This window comes from Mobula hypostoma, chromosome X2, assembly GCF_963921235.1.
Source record: "Mobula hypostoma chromosome X2, sMobHyp1.1, whole genome shotgun sequence".
Classification (NCBI taxonomy): domain Eukaryota; kingdom Metazoa; phylum Chordata; class Chondrichthyes; order Myliobatiformes; family Myliobatidae; genus Mobula; species Mobula hypostoma.
Genome location: NC_086129.1, coordinates 39,167,866 through 39,191,478, shown reverse-complemented (window position 1 = coordinate 39,191,478; position 23,613 = coordinate 39,167,866). Strand labels below are relative to the sequence as shown.

General features: G+C 51.8%; 1 protein-coding gene across 3 annotated transcripts in view; it reads left to right on the top strand.

Moving 5' to 3' along the window:
- Window positions 1-1,742: 1,742 nt before the first annotated feature.
- ten1 (TEN1 subunit of CST complex) overlaps window positions 1,743-23,613 on the top strand; it is a 135,634-nt gene continuing 113,763 nt past the window's right edge. For all 3 annotated transcript variants that reach the window (XM_063038276.1, XM_063038275.1, XM_063038277.1), the window contains exons 1-3: window positions 1,743-1,816; window positions 7,957-8,060; window positions 9,655-9,812. In XM_063038276.1, coding sequence (XP_062894346.1) covers window positions 7,972-8,060; window positions 9,655-9,812 — 247 coding nt within the window. In that variant the 5' untranslated portion in view covers window positions 1,743-1,816; window positions 7,957-7,971. The remainder of the gene's footprint in view (window positions 1,817-7,956; window positions 8,061-9,654; window positions 9,813-23,613) is intronic.

The window sequence follows — 23,613 nt, the reverse complement described above, 5'->3', positions numbered from 1 at the left end:
TCAGGACCCATGCAATCAAAAGTGGGAGAGACTTTTGGAAGCAGTAATCAAAACTCCATAAGTTTTCAGATAGATACAGATAAGAATATGGACCTCGGAGGGGGTGAGGGAGTGCTAAATTAGAGAAAAGGTAATTAAAATTGTTAGACAGGAATTAGAGAAAGTAGATTGGGAATGGCTGTTATTGGGCAAGTCCACATTGGGAGAGTCATTTAAAGGCCAGCTGATCAGAATTCAAGACCAACATGTTCCTATGAGAAATAAACACAAGAATGGCAAGTTTCAGATACCTTGGACAAAGATAAATGTTACAAATTTAGTCAAAAAGAAAGCAACTAAAAGGTTTAGGGGGCTGAAATTGGACAAAGCCCTTGAGGAATATGAAAGAGAAAAAGGAAACAGGTGATCAGGAGGGCAAACAGGGGCTCATGAGTTGTCCTTGGAAGTCAGATCAAAGAGAATCCCTTGTGTTTTATACACACACCAAAATCAAGAGCATAACAAAGGAGAGGGTAGGACAACTCAGGAACAAAGGAGAGAATTTATGACCAGAGCCATAGAGGAAGTGGACAGGATACTAAATAAGCACTTCACTTCGGTATTCATCAAAGAGAAGAAAATGGAGGACAGCAAAATCAGGGCTGATATGTACAGAGGGATCTTGGGGTGCGAGTCAATAGCTCCCTCATGCTGGCAACATAAGTAGATAGTGTGGTAAAGACGTTATACAGCATACTCAGCAAGTTTAAAGATGATTTTCAAGGAAAGCTGTTTATTACATAAAGAGCAGCAGGTGCCTGGAACACAATGTCTGGTGAAGCAGTTGAAGCAGATACAACAGCAATAATTAAGATGCATTTAGACAATATGCAGACAGATGTGTGGTTTAACTCGGCATCATGTTCTGCATGACATCATGGGGTGAAGGACCTGTTCCTATGCTGTACTATGTTCTACTTATGTAGTTTCTCATTTCTCATTTAGAATCATTGCTTTTCATCAATTAAGTTTGATCACCTGTTCTCTGCTTTCATCCCTAAGCCTCTGCACTATTTTTATCCTTATGATGGCAATCTCTACTTCTTTTCATGTATTCAACGACCCCTAATTTTTCTCATCTATTTCTGAACATATAAATCCTACCCTCAATAATTGTCTTGCCTTCAAAATTCATTGCCTTGTTACATTATCCCTGCCCGAAATAAAAACACACTTAAAATGTCTTTATTTTGTTCTCCGACTATTTCTCCCTTCCCCCTCACCTTCACTTCTTTGCGTCTAAACTTCGCGTTTAAAACTTTCCTTTCAATCCCTGCAGTCTCAAATGCTGAGATTACTGGTCAATATCCAAAAGTTGACAAAATATGTGCATTCCAAAGTCCTATTAACCAATGACCAACTATTTTCTTATTTTTGTTTCTGACAAACAGGACACCCGGTGAGAACTTCTCTACCCTTTGAAATAGTGCCTTGGTTCTTTCAGAGGCCCATTCAAGGAGCGATTGGGGTCGGGAGGGTATCAATTTGACGTCTCTCTCAAAAGTTTTGTGTATAATATTAGAATCCACCAAAATAATATTGGTAAACATTAACTGGTTCAGATAATTTTAAAAAAGAGCCTTGCGAGAGTACTGCGCCTGGTACTAATACCTGTTAAGTAAGCCCAGAGAAGCGTTATCTGGGACGCATCTCTGCCTCCGGTGGCCATGGTTACCTGGCCTTGTGACCCCACTCGACCCGGAGAGGAAATGCGCACGCGCAGAATTGAACGCGTTGTCCCAGATGTTAACCGCCTCGCCTCGAATGGCGGGTCAAGGTCAGTAGTTGTTCTGGTTGCTATAATTTTTAAATATATTTTCAAGAATTTCCTTACCCTGAGGGAAACGGGTACGAGGGCGGGGAGTGTGCGGCTGTTGCTGAGGGGGGGCGGGTCTCAGGGCGGAAGTTGTATGAAGGGACGGATTTGGGAGAAGCGGGAGCTTTAATACAGTAGAACCGAGAGGGTAGGGATTGGTGGCCTAGAAATAAAGAAGCAAGTAAATTTATGAAGAGGAGTTTGGTATTTAACACGCTCTGCTGATAAAGTAGAAATGGAAAACACGGCGCTGTTTCTCTGCTTGCTCCTCAATTCAACACAGACTTGAATCATCATCAAGCAAAAAGTTAATCACTCGGGGAAATATCAAATTTTTATAGTAAGTAAAATAAAGTTTTAATTCATCGTGCGTTCTTACGCAAAATTTAAGTAGCCAAGGAGACTTTCAACATGTTCTTCTGCCTTAAAACCGTTATATTGTTTTATCTCAGGTATAAGTATCTGTATTTATTTAGAGCACGCATGCAAAATGCTGGAGGAACTCAGCAAGTCAGACAGCAAATATGCAAATGAATAAATAGTCGACATTATCGGACCGAGACCCTTCCATTCCAGTCCTGAGGAAGTGTTTCGGCCGGAAACGTCGATTGTTTATTCATTTCCACAGATGCTGCCTGACTTGCTAAATTCCTCCAGCATTTTGTGTGTGTTGCTTTGTATTTTCAGTAACTGCAGACTTTCTCGTGGTTATATTTATTAAAACCTAGTAGATTACAATAGAAAATAGGTATTTCAGCCCAAAATGTGTGGTTTATATATTTTTCCAATCACTACAGCAAAACACTTTATGCCCCATTCTCTTTAGCCAACGTCACAGTTCCTAGAAGTACAAGTTATTTTCTTTTGGAGTTTATTTTCTTACAGCATGGAATAGGCCCTTTCAGCCCCTCGAGCCACGCTGCCCTGCAGTTCCCAACAACCCCGATTTAACCCTAATCTAATCACAGGACAATTTGCAATGTCCAGTTAACCCATCCAGTACGTCTTTGGACTGTGGAAGAAACTTAAGCACCTGGGATAAACCCGTGAATTCCACAGGGAGGATGTACAGCGACTCCTTACAGGCTGATGCTGGAATTGAACTTCACACTCCGGAACACCCTGAGCTGTAACAGTGTCAAATTAACCATACTATCTTCCATATGATTTTGACAGGTTGATGTCTTGTTCAGTGGCAAGAGAAGCCAAGGCAATTAGACACTAGTCTCTGCACAGAATTAGTGCACAAATATATGGAATCTCATTTGTACTCAGTCCTCACTATCCTATCAATGTATCCCCACCTTCCACTTGCTTTTCCTTGTTAGTCTACAAGTGCAGGCATATAAAGCTTCTGGGATTTGCCAGAGTATAGGGGTATCCTGTAAGATGTGGTCTTGTAGCTATAGGAGCCCCTTTGTAACCATGAACTGGTTCACTAAATTCTTGCGTTTAGTCATAGATATTATAAATTTTATGTTCAAAGGAAAATCTAGTTATCTATTTCCTTTGCAAATAAAACCCCTTGGATAATCTGAGGATAGTTCACTGAGTGAAGTTTAGGGTGCACCTAGTTATTGTCTGCCAAAAATATGTTCTTATTGAGATGAGGGATTGGAAGTGAATTTGCAGTACTGAAAGTGATCCAACAGATGTCCTGAATATGCTGACCAGGGTTCAACAGCTGTTCTAAAATGTCTGCAATTGATAAATAGAGCCAATTTTTGCCATGTCTATTATGGCTTAACCAGAATTTGCTTGAAAAGGATACTTCCAAGAAAAAGGAATGATACTTGAGGTGAAAAAAAATTCTGTAAGAATATTGTATATCTCTGGCTCATGTTGAGTTTGCCCTAATTGGGTACAGTTTGAAGGGCTACGTGAATTTTCTAGGGACCCCTCCTTAGCTGCATTAAACAACCAAACTAACACTTGCAGCTTTCCAGGTGATTAAGATGAGGTCCATTTTTAACTAAGTCTCAGGAAAGCACACAATTCAATCTGATTTCTGCTATTGAATTGGAGTTTCTTTCATGGATGCTAGATTGTAAAAGGATGTTTATAACATATAGATGAATGTATGTGTAAGATTCATTTGTATCTATCTAAGTCTGTAGGTGTTTATTTCGTTTTCTTTCTTGGTCAGAAAATATGGCTGATTTGCTGCCAAAGTCTCGACTTAATAATTAACATTTGTGAAGACAAGAAAATTAAAAATAATAGCAATATCCCAGATGTCTTTATCTGTACACTCAACAACCATTAGTTTAATGTCTGAGTTTGTGACTAATGAAGACTGGGAACCCATTGGCAGTGTTGAGGGGACCATCATAGTTATTGTGAATATACACAGTAGAACACAATTTCAATAACCATCCGTGCAATACCTCCATTTAAGCTGCTTTTTAGGAAGTGTTAAGTTGATGCTTTATGATTACTTCTCAACCAGAGGCAGTAAACGTTCTCTATTTGCTATCAAAGCCTGTTAAATTTTATAATCCGATTTCTGATTCCACTCCACCCCCCATCCCCCCACCCCCGTATTTGAAATCTCTTAAAATTAATAACTGGTAAATATCCCTTGTGTTCTTAAAAATCCCTTATTGTAATAGGGTGACCAAATTCAATAGTTCCATAAATTGTAGATGAAACACTTAAATTATTTCATAAATTACTTAAAGTCCCAGAATGTATTAGGCCTTTAAATTTGAATGGTTCAATAGGCTGGGGATTTTGACTGTCAAATTACACTGAAAGATCTGGAGCCCTCCTTTGGTCATAGACCACAGAAACAGACCCTTTTGCTCACTGTGTACTTGCCAACCATTGTACCCATGTACAGTAATCCCATTTACTGATATTTGTTCTGCAGCCTTTATGCTTTGGCAAATCGTGTGCTCATGTAGATACTAATGTTGTAAGACTACCTGCCTTCATCACACTCTAAAGCAATGCATTTCAGATTTCAAGCTGAAATTCTTCCTTTGATCCCTTCTAAGCCACTTACTCCTTCCCTAAACTCTCTGGTATAAGATGCCTCTACCATGGGGAGAAGTTTACTGTGTTTACCCTATTTAAGCTCCTTATAATTTTGTACATCTCTGTCAGGTGTTCCTCACCCACTCCTCCATACTTCTCTGCTTCAAGAAAAATAGACACTGTCTGTTATAATTGAATAGCTACATATCAGGTAGCCTCCTAGTTAATCTCTGCAATCACTTTTCCTACAGTAGCAGCATAACCAGAAATGTGCACATTACTCCAGCTGTGACATAGATAATGTCTTATAAAGTTGTACACAATCTTTCTGCTTCAAGCTAATGAAGGCAAGTATCCCCCGAGTCTTTTTGACCACCTTATCAACCTGTACTACTACTTTTGGAGTTGTAATTGAGGTCCCTCTGTTTCTCTGTACGCTGTGGGGCACTACCATTGTACAGATTCAAACTGAAATGCATTATCTTGTATTTACTGGGATCAAATTCCATCTGTTGTTCTCTGCATCTTACCACCAGATCAATGTTATCTTGTTGCCTACAACTGTCATCTTCTCCTAATTCACCAACTACCAAATCAGATTCATGGCCCTACGCTTTCTCTGCAACATTGAGACAGTAAAAACACCTATGTTACTGTTGTTTATTGACAACAACTCCATCTTCAATACTATAATTCCATGCAAACTCATTTCCAAACTCCTAGATCTGGGACTCAACCTTTGTAACTGGATCCTTGCTGACCAACGGAACACAAATCAGTAAGGTTTGGGAGCAACACCTCTGCCACGATTATCCTCAACACCCAAGCCCCACAAGGCTGGTCCACAGCCTCTTGCTCTCCTCCCTATGCACTTGTTACTGTGTGATGAGAATCTGCTGTAATTCCTTCTACAAGTTGCAGTTGACACCGTCGTAGTGAGACAAATCTCAAATAACAATGAGTCAGAGTAGGGGAAGAAGATAAAGCACCTAATGTCATGATAATAACCTCTCACTCAATGTCAGTAAAACAAAAGACTGTTGACCTCAGGAAGGAGAGCAGTGGGCAGGCTCTTGTTTATGTCAACAGTTCTGAGGTAGAGATGGTTGAAAGCTCTACTTCCTTGGAATGAAATCACCAGTAGCCTGTTCTGGTCCACGTTTATAGATGCTACAGCTGAGAAGGCACCCCTTTGACCAAGGCCACAAGAAACTGCAAAGTTTTGAATCCGGCTTGGCACCTCACAGAAACCAGCCACTTTGCTCTATTATATGCTCTCTCTTATGCTTTTATGTTGGCTTAAACTTCCCTTGTCAGCTACAGTTGTGTCATCCTGCTTTTAGAGTACTACTTTGGGATGTATCTATCCTGTGCCTTCCAAATTGCTCCCAGAAACTCCAGCCATTGCTGCTCTGTTATTATCCCTACTAGTGTCCACCTTCAATCAACTTTGGCCAACTCCTCTCAGCCTCTGTAATTCCCTTTATTCCACTGTAATACTGATGCATCTGACTTTAGCTTCTCTCTCTCAAATTGCAGGGTGAATTCTATCATATTAAGATCACTGTCTCCTAAAGGTTCCTTTACCTTAAGCTCCCTAATCAAATCTGGTTCATTACGCAACACCCAATCCAGAATCACTGATCCCCTAGTGGGCTCAACCACAAGCTGCTTTAAAAAGCTGACTTGTAGGAATTCTACAAATTCCCTGTCTTGGGATCCAGCACCAACCTGATTTTCCCAATCTACCTGCATATTGAAATCCCTATCCCTCTTACTGAAATTGAATTCTTTGTTCCTGAACACTATCCATATCTCATTTGAAGTGCCTTTTAAGATCTCCCCTCTCACTATTGTAGTAAGGATCAAGATAATATTCTTAATGCTGTCTCCTTCTTTACAGCCCTTTCCTGCAATTTCTGAAGATTCTGTATCTTGGGATGTTAACCTGCCATTTTTGCCGTATTACTTTGATAGCAGCACTATCATGTACCCTTTTACTGACCAGTACTCTAAATTCATCTGTCTTGCTAGTTAGACTTAGTGTTGCATTCTTGCCACAACTGTCTGTTCTACCTAATGAATTAGCTCAGTTTTCCTTCTGTATTTGATTGTATCTCTCCCTCAGCTGAATATCCACTTTACATCACATTCTTCTGCCAAATTGGTTTAAAATCTCTGCAGAATGCTGGACTATTCCAGTTCATCTACAGTCCATCTAACTTGCACTGCTCCTACCTACTGCAGAAGTGGTCCAGGTAATCCAAAAATACAAATCCTCCTTCCTACTCCAATCCTTAGACACACATTCCTATCCCTGTACTCATGTAGCACTGGAAGTCATCCAGGCTAAATGTACAAAATGTTGTTTTAATTGTGATCTTTTGTTGTGCTTTAGCTTTTCTTAACAAAGTCTGACAATCCACCATTAAGCCATATTTACAAGTGCAGAACATGCTCCCTACTGATCCTGGTAAGGACCAGGTAGGTGCTGTAGTTAGTCAGTTGCCAGGTCTCCGTACTAGGAAGGAAGATTGTGCAACAATTATTCTAAGGCAGCAGAAGTGTACAAACATGGTTGTTGTGAACTTGATGCGTCAAAGTGATATGTGACTTGATATGTTTCAGACTCCCATTTCTTTTCCCTCAATTTGGGTATCAGAAGATGAATCATTTGTATGTTCTTCTGTCCTTGTTAGTTTGGTCCCTTCAGAGGGTATTCATCTTTTTATATAATGTTGTGGAAGTCAACAAATCAGAATTATTGAATATAATTTCCCAATTTGCTTCTTCTGACCTTAGGAGCTCAAGGATATAGTCAATTGATTAATATGTGCCTCGTGGTGGAAAAATTCATCCAGCATGGTATTTAATCTTTTTCCTTTAGAAATCACTTATATTGTAAACTTCGAAGTATTATTGCCAGCTATTTGCTTCGGTGGATATGAAGGATTAATGGTGTTACACGTGCTGCTGCCAGGTGCTGAGTGATAGCCATGCCTGAAACCCCCTCATAACCACTTTGTATGTTTTGTACCTTGAATGTAATCAATAAATTTCTCTTGACTAATGTAACTTGACTAATGAAGCTGATCTAATTTTTTTTTCTCTTTCTCAAACAGAGAAATTGGAGAAAAATGCTACCACAGCCTGGTGTCTTTCACTTTTTGTGGGAGATTTGTTCAGGTACAGTGAATGAAGGAAGTGCAGTGAGAACCTTTGGCAGGTATGTGTAGAAAGGTGCATGATTAGTATAGTGTCTACATCAACACTCACTTTGCCTTCCCTCGCATTCTAGCCAGAATTCTTTTTACACCAATCTAGATTTAGATTATGAAGACACGCAGTCCTCTTATTGTCATTTAGTAATGCATGCATTAAGAAATGATACAATATTTCCTCCGGTGTGATATCACAAAACACAGGACAGACCAAGACTGAAAAAAAACTAACAAAACCAGATAATTATAACCTATAGTTACAACAGTGCAAGAATACCATAACTTGATGAAGAAGTCCATGAGCATAGTAAAAGTTCAAAGTCTCTCAAATGTCCCACATCTCACGCAGACGGGAGAAGGAAGAAAAACTCTCCCTGCCATACCCGACCCCGGTCCGACTCTGAGTCATCCGAAAACTTCGAGCTCTGATCATCTGTCCAACACCAAGTACTAAGCACCATCTCTATCCGAACGATTCGACCTCCATCTCGGACACCAACAGCAGGCAAAGCCGGGGATTTTGAGGCCTTCCCTCCAAAAGATTCCCGACTGCACAGTAACGACAGCAGTGAGTGAGCGTTTCAGAAATTTTTCCAGATGTTCCTCTGTGCTTTCATGTTCATGTCCATGTCCATGTCCATCTCCATCAAATCAGAATTGTCCATGGCCCTTATTTAATGGATACGATATCATTTTCACCGGAGGGCTGCGCTAGTTTATCCTTCCCCACCTTTGCTTTTTGAATAACAATATCTGACTGGCTACAAGCTTTGACTTCCACTGTTATACTGTACTCTATTCAATAATCATTTCATATGGAATGACTGTTTACAAACTTGTTTTAGAATGTTTGGTTTTTGATTCCTTGACCCGAGTCGTCATAGTATATGGTATTAATTGCAAACATTTTCAGTGTATTTTAGCTTTATACTTGTATATTGGTTGACACTTTAGAAGCTAAGTTGATGCATCTTTAAAGAAAGAAACAGTATATGGAGGGAAGTGATAGTAAATGGTTGCATCACAGCCTAGTATGGAGTTTCCAATGCACAAAATTGCAAGAGGCTGTAGATCAGGGGTTCCCAATGTTTTTTTTTAATGCCATGGACCCTTACCATTAACCGAGGGATTCGTGGGCCCTAGGTTGGGAGCCACTGGCGGTAGAGGGTTGTAAACTCAGTCAGCTCCATCACAGGCACAACAAATGTCATGCTATTGCAATAATAATAAAACTGATTGTGATTCTGGTTCCATGTGTGTGTAAAGAGTGATGTGGGCCTTTTGGGCTGAATAGCCAGTAGGTTTTAAATGTAATCTCTTGCCCATTTGTCATAGCTCAGTTGTCCATTGATTCTTAGTAAATATTGCATTTCTTAATACCAGAATGGTAAATTGATAGGTCCTTTTTCCACACTAAACAGCATTGTTTGGCAAATGTAGAAATTTATAATTGTGTAGATCTAGACAGTAAATCTTGCAAACTGTTAAATCTCTCAAACCATGTATAAAATAACAGGTAAAGTTCTTAAGTCTGCCTCTCTGGTATATCAAATGCTGTCCGTGATGTCACCTTCTCCACTTAAGCCTTTTATATTGTAGGTTAACTGACTATGATGCTGAGATATCGAAGGCAGATCTCTCTGTTCATCACAACTCAATTGATTACCATCTTCGGGTCCTAACTTCACTGGTGGAACCATTTGAAGTTCAGATTGGAGCAAAATATTTGGTACTTGGAGAGATGGAAACCACAACAGGTAGGGTGGAGAAGCTTCGAGAATAAAATTAATCATTTCACCTCCATCTTTTGAACAATTTTACTGAATTTCTCCAATGTGGCTTCCGTATCTTTCATAGACTGAAAACAGCTTTAGTCTTTAAAGCTTCTGTAACACTATCTTTGTTTTTGATGATCTATTCTAATACCTCTCTGCTGCAGTCTCACATTTTATTTGACACTGGTTCAGTAAGACATCATGGGATGTTTTGCCACAATAAAGGTGATAGATAAATGCAAGCTGCTCATGTAGCCAATGCAAGCTCATGCATGCCAATTTCCATCTTTGCTTTTAAACTGTCTGTAATGCAGGTTTAAGACCAGCAGATGTCAGTGCTTAATCCAATTTTTCCCTCTGTATAACCTAAATTTAAGTAGAAAGAGTACAATCTCAATTTGTCAACAACAAGCAGCAGTTTTGGAAAATGATGACATAGAAGCTCTTTGATTAGTCACTGGTGCATGTGTGCATGAACTTCATTACCAGATGAATTATCAAAGGTGCTAAACATTCTAATCATCGGCAAACATTCTGAATTCTGATCACTTCAATTTAAAATGCTAGCATTTAATTCTCCTCCCCATTCCCACTCCAACATATCCTGGGCCAACTCTGCCATCAGGGTGACGCTGAACACAAGCTAGAGGAACAGCATTTCGTTTTCCACCCAGGTGGTCAACAAAACCAATGGCATGAACATTGGGTTCTTCAATCTTTGGTTAACTCCCCCCCCCCCCTGCCCCCCCCATCTCGTTTCTCTCCCTGGTCTATAAGTGTTCTTCCTACACTCATCCCATACCTCATTGCCCTTTGCCTTATCCCTCCTCCACCCCCTTCCATTTGCCTTCCCCCCTCCACCCCCTTCCATTTGCCTTCCCCCCTCCACCCCCTTCCATTTGCCTTCCCCCTCCACCCCCTTCCATTTGCCTTCCCCCTCCACCCCCTTCCATTTGCCTTCCCCCTCCACCCCCTTCCATTTGCCTTCCCCCTCCACCCCCTTGCATTTGCCTTCCCCCCTCCACCCCCTTGCATTTGCCTTCCCCCCTCCACCCCCTTGCATTTGCCTTCCCCCCTCCACCCCCTTGCATTTGCCTTCCCCCCTCCACCCCCTTGCATTTGCCTTCCCCCCTCCACCCCCTTGCATTTGCCTTCCCCCCTCCACCCCCTTGCATTTGCCTTCCCCCCTCCACCCCCTTGCATTTGCCTTCCCCCCTCCACCCCCTTGCATTTGCCTTCCCCCCTCCACCCCCTTGCATTTGCCTTCCCCCCTCCACCCCCTTGCATTTGCCTTCCCCCCTCCACCCCCTTGCATTTGCCTTCCCCCCTCCACCCCCTTGCATTTGCCTTCCCCCCTCCACCCCCTTCCATTTGCCTTCCCCCCTCCACCCCCTTCCATTTGCCTTCCCCCCTCCACCCCCTTCCATTTGCCTTCCCCCCTCCACCCCCTTCCATTTGCCTTCCCCCTCCACCCCCTTCCATTTGCCTTCCCCCCTCCACCCCCTTCCATTTGCCTTCCCCCTCCACCCCCTTGCATTTCCCTTCCCCCTCCACCCCCTTGCATTTGCCTTCCCCCTCCACCCCCTTGCATTTGCCTTCCCCCTCCACCCCCTTGCATTTGCCTTCCCCCCTCCACCCCCTTGCATTTGCCTTCCCCCCTCCACCCTCTTGCATTTGCCTTCCCCCCTCCACCCCCTTGCATTTGCCTCCCCCCCTCCACCCCCTTGCATTTGCCTCCCCCCCTCCACCCCCTTGCATTAGCCTTCCCCCCTCCACCCCCTTGCATTAGCCTTCCCCCTCCACCCCCTTGAAATTGCCTTCCCCCTCCACCCCCTTCCATTTGCCTTCCCCCCTCCACCCCCTTCCATTTGCCTTCCCCCCTCCACCCCCTTCCATTTGCCTTCCCCCCTCCACCCCCTTCCATTTGCCTTCCCCCCTCCACCCCCTTCCATTTGCCTTCCCCCCTCCACCCCCTTCCATTTGCCTTCCCCCCTCCACCCCCTTCCATTTGCCTTCCCCCCTCCACCCCTTTCCATTTGCCTTCCCCCTCCACCCCTTTCCATTTGCCTTCCCCCCTCCACCCCCTTCCATTTGCCTTCCCCCCTCCACCCCCTTCCATTTGCCTTCCCCCCTCCACCCCCTTCCATTTGCCTTCCCCCCTCCACCCCCTTCCATTTGCCTTCCCCCCTCCACCCCCTTCCATTTGCCTTCCCCCCTCCACCCCCTTCCATTTGCCTTCCCCCCTCCACCCCCTTCCATTTGCCTTCCCCCCTCCACCCCCTTCCATTTGCCTTCCCCCCTCCACCCCCTTCCATTTGCCTTCCCCCCTCCACCCCCTTCCATTTGCCTTCCCCCCTCCACCCCCTTCCATTTGCCTTCCCCCCTCCACCCCCTTCCATTTGCCTCCCCCCCTCCACCCCCTTCCATTTGCCTCCCCCCCTCCACCCCCTTCCATTTGCCTTCCCCCACTCCACCCCCTTCCATTTGCCTTCCCCCACTCCACCCCCTTCCATTTGCCTTCCCCCCTCCACCCCGTTCCATTTGCCTTCCCCCCCCTCCACCCCCTTCCATTTGCCTTCTCCCCCTTCCATTTGCCTTCCCCCCCTCCACCTCCTTCCATTTGTCTTCCCCCCTCCACCCCCTTCCATTTGCCTTCTCCCCCTTCCATTTGCCTTCCCCCCTCCACCTCCTTCCATTTGCCTTCCCCCCTCCACCCCCTTCCATTTGCCTTCCCCCCTCCACCCCCTTCCATTTGCCTTCCCTCCTCCACCCCCTTCCATTTGCCTTCCCCCCTCCACCCCCTTCCATTTGCCTTCCCCCCTCCACCCCCTTCCATTTGCCTTCCCCCTCCACCCCCTTGCATTTGCCTTCCCCCTCCACCCTCTTGCATTTGCCTTCCCCCCTCCACCCCCTTGCATTTGCCTTCCCCCCTCCACCCCCTTGCATTTGCCTTCCCCCCTCCACCCCCTTGCATTTGCCTTCCCCCCTCCACCCCCTTGCATTTGCCTTCCCCCCTCCACCCCCTTGCATTTGCCTTCCCCCCTCCACCCCCTTGCATTTGCCTTCCCCCCTCCACCCCCTTGCATTTGCCTTCCCCCCTCCACCCCCTTGCATTTGCCTTCCCCCCTCCACCCCCTTGCATTTGCCTTCCCCCCTCCACCCCCTTGCATTTGCCTTCCCCCCTCCACCCCCTTGCATTTGCCTTCCCCCCTCCACCCCCTTGCATTTGCCTTCCCCCCTCCACCCCCTTGCATTTGCCTTCCCCCCTCCACCCCCTTCCATTTGCCTTCCCCCCTCCACCCCCTTCCATTTGCCTTCCCCCCTCCACCCCCTTCCATTTGCCTTCCCCCCTCCACCCCCTTCCATTTGCCTTCCCCCCTCCACCCCCTTCCATTTGCCTTCCCCCCTCCACCCCCTTCCATTTGCCTTCCCCCCTCCACCCCCTTCCATTTGCCTTCCCCCCTCCACCCCCTTCCATTTGCCTTCCCCCCTCCACCCCCTTCCATTTGCCTTCCCCCCTCCACCCCCTTCCATTTGCCTTCCCCCCTCCACCCCCTTGCATTTGCCTTCCCCCTCCACCCCCTTCCATTTGCCTTCCCCCCTCCACCCCCTTCCATTTGCCTTCCCCCCTCCACCCCCTTCCATTTGCCTTCCCCCCTCCACCCCCTTCCATTTGCCTTCCCCCCTCCACCCCCTTCCATTTGCCTTCCCCCCTCCACCCCCTTCCATTTGCCTTCTCCCCTCCACCCCCTTCCATTTGCCTTCCCCCCTCCACCCCCTTCCATTTGCCTTCCCCCTCCACCCCCTTCCATTTGCCTTCCCCCCTCCACCCCCTTGCATTTGCCTTCCCCCCTCCACCCCCTTGCATTTGCCTTCCCCCCTCCACCCCCTTCCATTTGCCTTCCCCCGTCCACCCCCTTCAATTTGCCTTCCCCCCTCCACCCCCTTCCTTTTGCCTTCCCCCCTCCACCCCCTTCCATTTGCCTTCCCCCTCCACCCCCTTCCATTTGCCTTCCCCCTCCACCCCCTTCCATTTGCCTTCCCCCCTCCACCCCCTTCCATTTGCCTTCCCCCTCCACACCCTTGCATTTCCCTTCCCCCTCCACCCCCTTGCATTTGCCTTCCCCCTCCACCCCCTTGCATTTGCCTTCCCCCTCCACCCCCTTGCATTTGCCTTCCCCCCTCCACCCCCTTGCATTTGCCTTCCCCCCTCCACCCTCTTGCATTTGCCTTCCCCCCTCCACCCCCTTGCATTTGCCTCCCCCCCTCCACCCCCTTGCATTTGCCTCCCCCCCTCCACCCCCTTGCATTAGCCTTCCCCCCTCCACCCCCTTGCATTAGCCTTCCCCCTCCACCCCCTTGAAATTGCCTTCCCCCTCCACCCCCTTCCATTTGCCTTCCCCCCTCCACCCCCTTCCATTTGCCTTCCCCCCTCCACCCCCTTCCATTTGCCTTCCCCCCTCCACCCCCTTCCATTTGCCTTCCCCCCTCCACCCCCTTCCATTTGCCTTCCCCCCTCCACCCCCTTCCATTTGCCTTCCCCCCTCCACCCCTTTCCATTTGCCTTCCCCCCTCCACCCCTTTCCATTTGCCTTCCCCCCTCCACCCCCTTCCATTTGCCTTCCCCCCTCCACCCCCTTCCATTTGCCTTCCCCCCTCCACCCCCTTCCATTTGCCTTCCCCCCTCCACCCCCTTCCATTTGCCTTCCCCCCTCCACCCCCTTCCATTTGCCTTCCCCCCTCCACCCCCTTCCATTTGCCTTCCCCCCTCCACCCCCTTCCATTTGCCTTCCCCCCTCCACCCCCTTCCATTTGCCTCCCCCCCTCCACCCCCTTCCATTTGCCTCCCCCCTCCACCCCCTTCCATTTGCCTCCCCCCCTCCACCCCCTTCCATTTGCCTTCCCCCACTCCACCCCCTTCCATTTGCCTTCCCCCACTCCACCCCCTTCCATTTGCCTTCCCCCCTCCACCCCGTTCCATTTGCCTTCCCCCCCCTCCACCCCCTTCCATTTGCCTTCTCCCCCTTCCATTTGCCTTCCCCCCCTCCACCTCCTTCCATTTGTCTTCCCCCCTCCACCCCCTTCCATTTGCCTTCTCCCCCTTCCATTTGCCTTCCCCCCTCCACCTCCTTCCATTTGCCTTCCCCCCTCCACCCCCTTCCATTTGCCTTCCCCCCCTCCACCCCCTTCCATTTGCCTTCCCTCCTCCACCCCCTTCCATTTGCCTTCCCCCCTCCACCCCCTTCCATTTGCCTTCCCCCCTCCACCCCCTTCCATTTGCCTTCCCCCTCCACCCCCTTGCATTTGCCTTCCCCCTCCACCCTCTTGCATTTGCCTTCCCCCCTCCACCCCCTTGCATTTGCCTTCCCCCCTCCACCCCCTTGCATTTGCCTTCCCCCCTCCACCCCCTTGCATTTGCCTTCCCCCCTCCACCCCCTTGCATTTGCCTTCCCCCCTCCACCCCCTTGCATTTGCCTTCCCCCCTCCACCCCCTTGCATTTGCCTTCCCCCCTCCACCCCCTTGCATTTGCCTTCCCCCCTCCACCCCCTTGCATTTGCCTTCCCCCCTCCACCCCCTTGCATTTGCCTTCCCCCCTCCACCCCCTTGCATTTGCCTTCCCCCCTCCACCCCCTTGCATTTGCCTTCCCCCCTCCACCCCCTTGCATTTGCCTTCCCCCCTCCACCCCCTTCCATTTGCCTTCCCCCCTCCACCCCCTTCCATTTGCCTTCCCCCCTCCACCCCCTTCCATTTGCCTTCCCCCCTCCACCCCCTTCCATTTGCCTTCCCCCCTCCACCCCCTTCCATTTGCCTTCCCCCCTCCACCCCCTTCCATTTGCCTTCCCCCCTCCACCCCCTTCCATTTGCCTTCCCCCCTCCACCCCCTTCCATTTGCCTTCCCCCCTCCACCCCCTTCCATTTGCCTTCCCCCCTCCACCCCCTTCCATTTGCCTTCCCCCCTCCACCCCCTTCCATTTGCCTTCCCCCCTCCACCCCCTTGCATTTGCCTTCCCCCCTCCACCCCCTTCCATTTGCCTTCCCCCCTCCACCCCCTTCCATTTGCCTTCCCCCCTCCACCCCCTTCCATTTGCCTTCCCCCCTCCACCCCCTTCCATTTGCCTTCCCCCCTCCACCCCCTTCCATTTGCCTTCCCCCCTCCACCCCCTTCCATTTGCCTTCTCCCCTCCACCCCCTTCCATTTGCCTTCCCCCCTCCACCCCCTTCCATTTGCCTTCCCCCTCCACCCCCTTCCATTTGCCTTCCCCCCCTCCACCCCCTTCCATTTGCCTTCCCCCTCCACCCCCTTCCATTTGCCTTCCCCCCTCCACCCCCTTCCATTTGCCTTCCCCCCTCCACCCCCTTCCATTTGCCTTCCCCCCTCCACCCCCTTCCATTTGCCTTCCCCCCTCCACCCCCTTCCATTTGCCTTCCCCCCTCCACCCCCTTCCATTTGCCTTCCCCCCTCCACCCCCTTCCATTTGCCTTCCCCCCTCCACCCCCTTCCATTTGCCTTCCCCCCTCCACCCCCTTCCATTTGCCTTCCCCCCTCCACCCCCTTCCATTTGCCTTCCCCCCTCCACCCCCTTCCATTTGCCTTCCCCCCTCCACCCCCTTCCATTTGCCTTCCCCCCTCCACCCCCTTCCATTTGCCTTCCCCCCTCCACCCCCTTCCATTTGCCTTCCCCCCTCCACCCCCTTCCATTTGCCTTCCCCCCTCCACCCCCTTCCATTTGCCTTCCCCCCTCCACCCCCTTCCATTTGCCTTCCCCCCTCCACCCCCTTCCATTTGCCTTCCCCCCTCCACCCCCTTCCATTTGCCTTCCCCCCTCCACCCCCTTCCATTTGCCTTCCCCCCTCCACCCCCTTCCATTTGCCTTCCCCCCTCCACCCCCTTCCATTTGCCTTCCCCCCTCCACCCCCTTCCATTTGCCTTCCCCCCTCCACCCCCTTCCATTTGCCTTCCCCCCTCCACCCCCTTCCATTTGCCTTCCCCCCTCCACCCCCTTCCATTTGCCTTCCCCCCTCCACCCCCTTCCATTTGCCTTCCCCCCTCCACCCCCTTCCATTTGCCTTCCCCCCTCCACCCCCTTCCATTTGCCTTCCCCCCTCCACCCCCTTCCATTTGCCTTCCCCCCTCCACCCCCTTCCATTTGCCTTCCCCCCTCCACCCCCTTCCATTTGCCTTCCCCCCCTCCACCCCCTTCCATTTGCCTTCCCCCCCTCCACCCCCTTCCATTTGCCTTCCCCCCCTCCACCCCCTTCCATTTGCCTTCCCCCCCTCCACCCCCTTCCATTTGCCTTCCCCCCCTCCACCCCCTTCCATTTGCCTTCCCCCCCTCCACCCCCTTCCATTTGCCTTCCCCCCCTCCACCCCCTTCCATTTGCCTTCCCCCCCTCCACCCCCTTCCATTTGCCTTCCCCCCCTCCACCCCCTTCCATTTGCCTTCCCCCCCTCCACCCCCTTCCATTTGCCCTCCACCCCCTTCCATTTGCCCTCCACCCCCTTCCATTTGCCCTCCACCCCCTTCCATTTGCCCTCCACCCCCTTCCATTTGCCCTCCACCCCCTTCCATTTGCCCTCCACCCCCTTCCATTTGCCCTCCACCCCCTTCCATTTGCCCTCCACCCCCTTCCATTTGCCCTCCACCCCCTTCCATTTGCCCTCCACCCCCTTCCATTTGCCCTCCACCCCCTTCCATTTGCCCTCCACCCCCTTCCATTTGCCCTCCACCCCCTTCCATTTGCCCTCCACCCCCTTCCATTTGCCCTCCACCCCCTTCCATTTGCCCTCCACCCCCTTCCATTTGCCCTCCACCCCCTTCCATTTGCCCTCCACCCCCTTCCATTTGCCCTCCACCCCCTTCCATTTGCCCTCCACCCCCTTCCATTTGCCCTCCACCCCCTTCCATTTGCCTTCCCCCCTTCCATTTGCCTTCCCCCCTTCCATTTGCCTTCCCCCCTTCCATTTGCCTTCCCCCCTTCCATTTGCCTTCCCCCCTTCCATTTGCCTTCCCCCCTTCCATTTGCCTTCCCCCCTTCCATTTGCCTTCCCCCCTTCCATTTGCCTTCCCCCCTTCCATTTGCCTTCCCCCCTTCCATTTGCCTTCCCCCCTTCCATTTGCCTTCCCCCCTTCCATTTGCCTTCCCCCCTTCCATTTGCCTTCCCCCCTTCCATTTGCCTTCCCCCCTTCCATTTGCCTTCCCCCCTTCCATTTGCCTTCCCCCCTTCCATTTGCCTTCCCCCCTTCCATTTGCCTTCCCCCCTTCCATTTGCCTTCCCCCCTTCCATTTGCCTTCCCCCCTTCCATTTGCCTTCCCCCCTTCCATTTGCCTTCCCCCCTTCCATTTGCCTTCCCCCCTTCCATTTGCCTTCCCCCCTTCCATTTGCCTTCCCCCCTTCCATTTGCCTTCCCCCCTTCCATTTGCCTTCCCCCCTTCCATTTGCCTTCCCCCCTTCCATTTGCCTTCCCCCCTTCCATTTGCCTTCCCCCCTTCCATTTGCCTTCCCCCCTTCCATTTGCCTTCCCCCCTTCCATTTGCCTTCCCCCCTTCCATTTGCCTTCCCCCCTTCCATTTGCCTTCCCCCCTTCCATTTGCCTTCCCCCCTTCCATTTGCCTTCCCCCCTTCCATTTGCCTTCCCCCCTTCCATTTGCCTTCCCCCCTTCCATTTGCCTTCCCCCCTTCCATTTGCCTTCCCCCCTTCCATTTGCCTTCCCCCCTTCCATTTGCCTTCCCCCCTTCCATTTGCCTTCCCCCCTTCCATTTGCCTTCCCCCCTTCCATTTGCCTTCCCCCCTTCCATTTGCCTTCCCCCCTTCCATTTGCCTTCCCCCCTTCCATTTGCCTTCCCCCCTTCCATTTGCCTTCCCCCCTTCCATTTGCCTTCCCCCCTTCCATTTGCCTTCCCCCCTTCCATTTGCCTTCCCCCCTTCCATTTGCCTTCCCCCCTTCCATTTGCCTTCCCCCCTTCCATTTGCCTTCCCCCCTTCCATTTGCCTTCCCCCCTTCCATTTGCCTTCCCCCCTTCCATTTGCCTTCCCCCCTTCCATTTGCCTTCCCCCCTTCCATTTGCCTTCCCCCCTTCCATTTGCCTTCCCCCCTTCCATTTGCCTTCCCCCCTTCCATTTGCCTTCCCCCCTTCCATTTGCCTTCCCCCCTTCCATTTGCCTTCCCCCCTTCCATTTGCCTTCCCCCTTCCATTTGCCTTCCCCCTTCCATTTGCCTTCCCCCCTTCCATTTGCCTTCCCCCCTTCCATTTGCCTTCCCCCCTTCCATTTGCCTTCCCCCCTTCCATTTGCCTTCCCCCCTTCCATTTGCCTTCCCCCCTTCCATTTGCCTTCCCCCCTTCCATTTGCCTTCCCCCCTTCCATTTGCCTTCCCCCCTTCCATTTGCCTTCCCCCCTTCCATTTGCCTTCCCCCCTTCCATTTGCCTTCCCCCCTTCCATTTGCCTTCCCCCCTTCCATTTGCCTTCCCCCCTTCCATTTGCCTTCCCCCCTTCCATTTGCCTTCCCCCCTTCCATTTGCCTTCCCCCCTTCCATTTGCCTTCCCCCCTTCCATTTGCCTTCCCCCCTTCCATTTGCCTTCCCCCCTTCCATTTGCCTTCCCCCCTTCCATTTGCCTTCCCCCCTTCCATTTGCCTTCCCCCCTTCCATTTGCCTTCCCCCCTTCCATTTGCCTTCCCCCCTTCCATTTGCCTTCCCCCCTTCCATTTGCCTTCCCCCCTTCCATTTGCCTTCCCCCCTTCCATTTGCCTTCCCCCCTTCCATTTGCCTTCCCCCCTTCCATTTGCCTTCCCCCCTTCCATTTGCCTTCCCCCCTTCCATTTGCCTTCCCCCCTTCCATTTGCCTTCCCCCCTTCCATTTGCCTTCCCCCCTTCCATTTGCCTTCCCCCCTTCCATTTGCCTTCCCCCTTCCATTTGCCTTCCCCCCTTCCATTTGCCTTCCCCCCTTCCATTTGCCTTCCCCCCTTCCATTTGCCTTCCCCCCTTCCATTTGCCTTCCCCCCTTCCATTTGCCTTCCCCCCTTCCATTTGCCTTCCCCCCTTCCATTTGCCTTCCCCCCTTCCATTTGCCTTCCCCCCTTCCATTTGCCTTCCCCCCTTCCATTTGCCTTCCCCCCTTCCATTTGCCTTCCCCCCTTCCATTTGCCTTCCCCCCTTCCATTTGCCTTCCCCCCTTCCATTTGCCTTCCCCCCTTCCATTTGCCTTCCCCCCTTCCATTTGCCTTCCCCCCTTCCATTTGCCTTCCCCCCTTCCATTTGCCTTCCCCCCTTCCATTTGCCTTCCCCCCTTCCATTTGCCTTCCCCCCTTCCATTTGCCTTCCCCCCTTCCATTTGCCTTCCCCCCTTCCATTTGCCTTCCCCCCTTCCATTTGCCTTCCCCCCTTCCATTTGCCTCCCCCCCTTCCATTTGCCTCCCCCCCTTCCATTTGCCTCCCCCCCTTCCATTTGCCTCCCCCCCCTTCCATTTGCCTCCCCCCCCTTCCATTTGCCTCCCCCCCTTCCATTTGCCTTCCCCCACTCCAGCCCCTTCCATTTGCCTTCCCCCCCTCCACCCCCTTCCATTTGCCTTCCCCCCTTCCATTTGCCTTCCCCCCTTCCATTTGCCTTCCCCCCTTCCATTTGCCTTCCCCCCTTCCATTTGCCTTCCCCCCTTCCATTTGCCTTCCCCCCTTCCATTTGCCTTCCCCCCTTCCATTTGCCTTCCCCCCTTCCATTTGCCTTCCCCCCTTCCATTTGCCTTCCCCCCTTCCATTTGCCTTCCCCCCTTCCATTTGCCTTCCCCCCTTCCATTTGCCTTCCCCCCTTCCATTTGCCTTCCCCCCTTCCATTTGCCTTCCCCCCTTCCATTTGCCTTCCCCCCTTCCATTTGCCTTCCCCCCTTCCATTTGCCTTCCCCCCTTCCATTTGCCTTCCCCCCTTCCATTTGCCTCCCCCCCTTCCATTTGCCTCCCCCCCTTCCATTTGCCTCCCCCCCTTCCATTTGCCTCCCCCCCTTCCATTTGCCTCCCCCCCCTTCCATTTGCCTCCCCCCTTCCATTTGCCTCCCCCCCCTTCCATTTGCCTCCCCCCCCTTCCATTTGCCTCCCCCCCCTTCCATTTGCCTCCCCCCTTCCATTTGCCTCCCCCCCTTCCATTTGCCTTCCCCCACTCCAGCCCCTTCCATTTGCCTTCCCCCCACTCCAGCCCCTTCCATTTGCCTTCCCCCCCTCCACCCCCTTCCCCCCCTCCACCCCCTTCCATTTGCCTTCCCCCCTTCCATTTGCCTTCCCCCCTTCCATTTGCCTTCCCCCCTTCCATTTGCCTTCCCCCCTTCCATTTGCCTTCCCCCCTTCCATTTGCCTTCCCCCCTTCCATTTGCCTTCCCCCCTTCCATTTGCCTTCCCCCCTTCCATTTGCCTTCCCCCCTTCCATTTGCCTTCCCCCCTTCCATTTGCCTTCCCCCCTTCCATTTGCCTTCCCCCCTTCCATTTGCCTTCCCCCCTTCCATTTGCCTTCCCCCCTTCCATTTGCCTTCCCCCCTTCCATTTGCCTTCCCCCCTTCCATTTGCCTTCCCCCCTTCCATTTGCCTTCCCCCCTTCCATTTGCCTTCCCCCCTTCCATTTGCCTTCCCCCCTTCCATTTGCCTTCCCCCCTTCCATTTGCCTTCCCCCCTTCCATTTGCCTTCCCCCCTTCCATTTGCCTTCCCCCCTTCCATTTGCCTTCCCCCCTTCCATTTGCCTTCCCCCCTTCCATTTGCCTTCCCCCCTTCCATTTGCCTTCCCCCCTTCCATTTGCCTTCCCCCCTTCCATTTGCCTTCCCCCCTTCCATTTGCCTTCCCCCCTTCCATTTGCCTTCCCCCCTTCCATTTGCCTTCCCCCCTTCCATTTGCCTCCCCCCCTTCCATTTGCCTCCCCCCCTTCCATTTGCCTCCCCCCCTTCCATTTGCCTCCCCCCCTTCCATTTGCCTCCCCCCCCTTCCATTTGCCTCCCCCCCCTTCCATTTGCCTCCCCCCTTCCATTTGCCTCCCCCCCTTCCATTTGCCTTCCCCCACTCCAGCCCCTTCCATTTGCCTTCCCCCCCCTCCACCCCCTTCCATTTGCCTTCCCCCCCTCCACCCCCTTCCATTTGCCTTCCCCCCTTCCATTTGCCTTCCCCCCTTCCATTTGCCTTCCCCCCTTCCATTTGCCTTCCCCCCTTCCATTTGCCTTCCCCCCTTCCATTTGCCTTCCCCCCTTCCATTTGCCTTCCCCCCTTCCATTTGCCTTCCCCCCTTCCATTTGCCTTCCCCCCTTCCATTTGCCTTCCCCCCTTCCATTTGCCTTCCCCCCTTCCATTTGCCTTCCCCCCTTCCATTTGCCTTCCCCCCTTCCATTTGCCTTCCCCCCTTCCATTTGCCTTCCCCCCTTCCATTTGCCTTCCCCCCTTCCATTTGCCTTCCCCCCTTCCATTTGCCTTCCCCCCTTCCATTTGCCTTCCCCCCTTCCATTTGCCTTCCCCCCTTCCATTTGCCTTCCCCCCTTCCATTTGCCTTCCCCCCTTCCATTTGCCTTCCCCCCTTCCATTTGCCTTCCCCCCTTCCATTTGCCTTCCCCCCTTCCATTTGCCTTCCCCCCTTCCATTTGCCTTCCCCCCTTCCATTTGCCTTCCCCCCTTCCATTTGCCTTCCCCCCTTCCATTTGCCTTCCCCCCTTCCATTTGCCTTCCCCCCTTCCATTTGCCTTCCCCCCTTCCATTTGCCTTCCCCCCTTCCATTTGCCTTCCCCCCTTCCATTTGCCTTCCCCCCTTCCATTTGCCTTCCCCCCTTCCATTTGCCTTCCCCCCTTCCATTTGCCTTCCCCCCTTCCATTTGCCTTCCCCCCTTCCATTTGCCTTCCCCCCTTCCATTTGCCTTCCCCCCTTCCATTTGCCTTCCCCCCTTCCATTTGCCTTCCCCCCTTCCATTTGCCTTCCCCCCTTCCATTTGCCTTCCCCCCTTCCATTTGCCTTCCCCCCTTCCATTTGCCTTCCCCCCTTCCATTTGCCTTCCCCCCTTCCATTTGCCTTCCCCCCTTCCATTTGCCTTCCCCCCTTCCATTTGCCTTCCCCCCTTCCATTTGCCTTCCCCCCTTCCATTTGCCTTCCCCCCTTCCATTTGCCTTCCCCCCTTCCATTTGCCTTCCCCCCTTCCATTTGCCTTCCCCCCTTCCATTTGCCTTCCCCCCTTCCATTTGCCTTCCCCCCTTCCATTTGCCTTCCCCCCTTCCATTTGCCTTCCCCCCTTCCATTTGCCTTCCCCCCTTCCATTTGCCTTCCCCCTTCCATTTGCCTTCCCCCCTTCCATTTGCCTTCCCCCCTTCCATTTGCCTTCCCCCCTTCCATTTGCCTTCCCCCCTTCCATTTGCCTTCCCCCCTTCCATTTGCCTTCCCCCCTTCCATTTGCCTTCCCCCCTTCCATTTGCCTCCCCCCCTTCCATTTGCCTCCCCCCCTTCCATTTGCCTCCCCCCCTTCCATTTGCCTCCCCCCCTTCCATTTGCCTCCCCCCCTTCCATTTGCCTCCCCCCCTTCCATTTGCCTCCCCCCCTTCCATTTGCCTCCCCCCCCTTCCATTTGCCTCCCCCCCCTTCCATTTGCCTCCCCCCCTTCCATTTGCCTTCCCCCCTTCCATTTGCCTTCCCCCACTCCAGCCCCTTCCATTTGCCTTCCCCCCCCTCCACCCCCTTCCATTTGCCTTCCCCCCCTCCACCCCCTTCCATTTGCCTTCCCCCTCCACCCCCTTCCATTTGCCTTCCCCCCTCCACCCCCTTCCATTTGC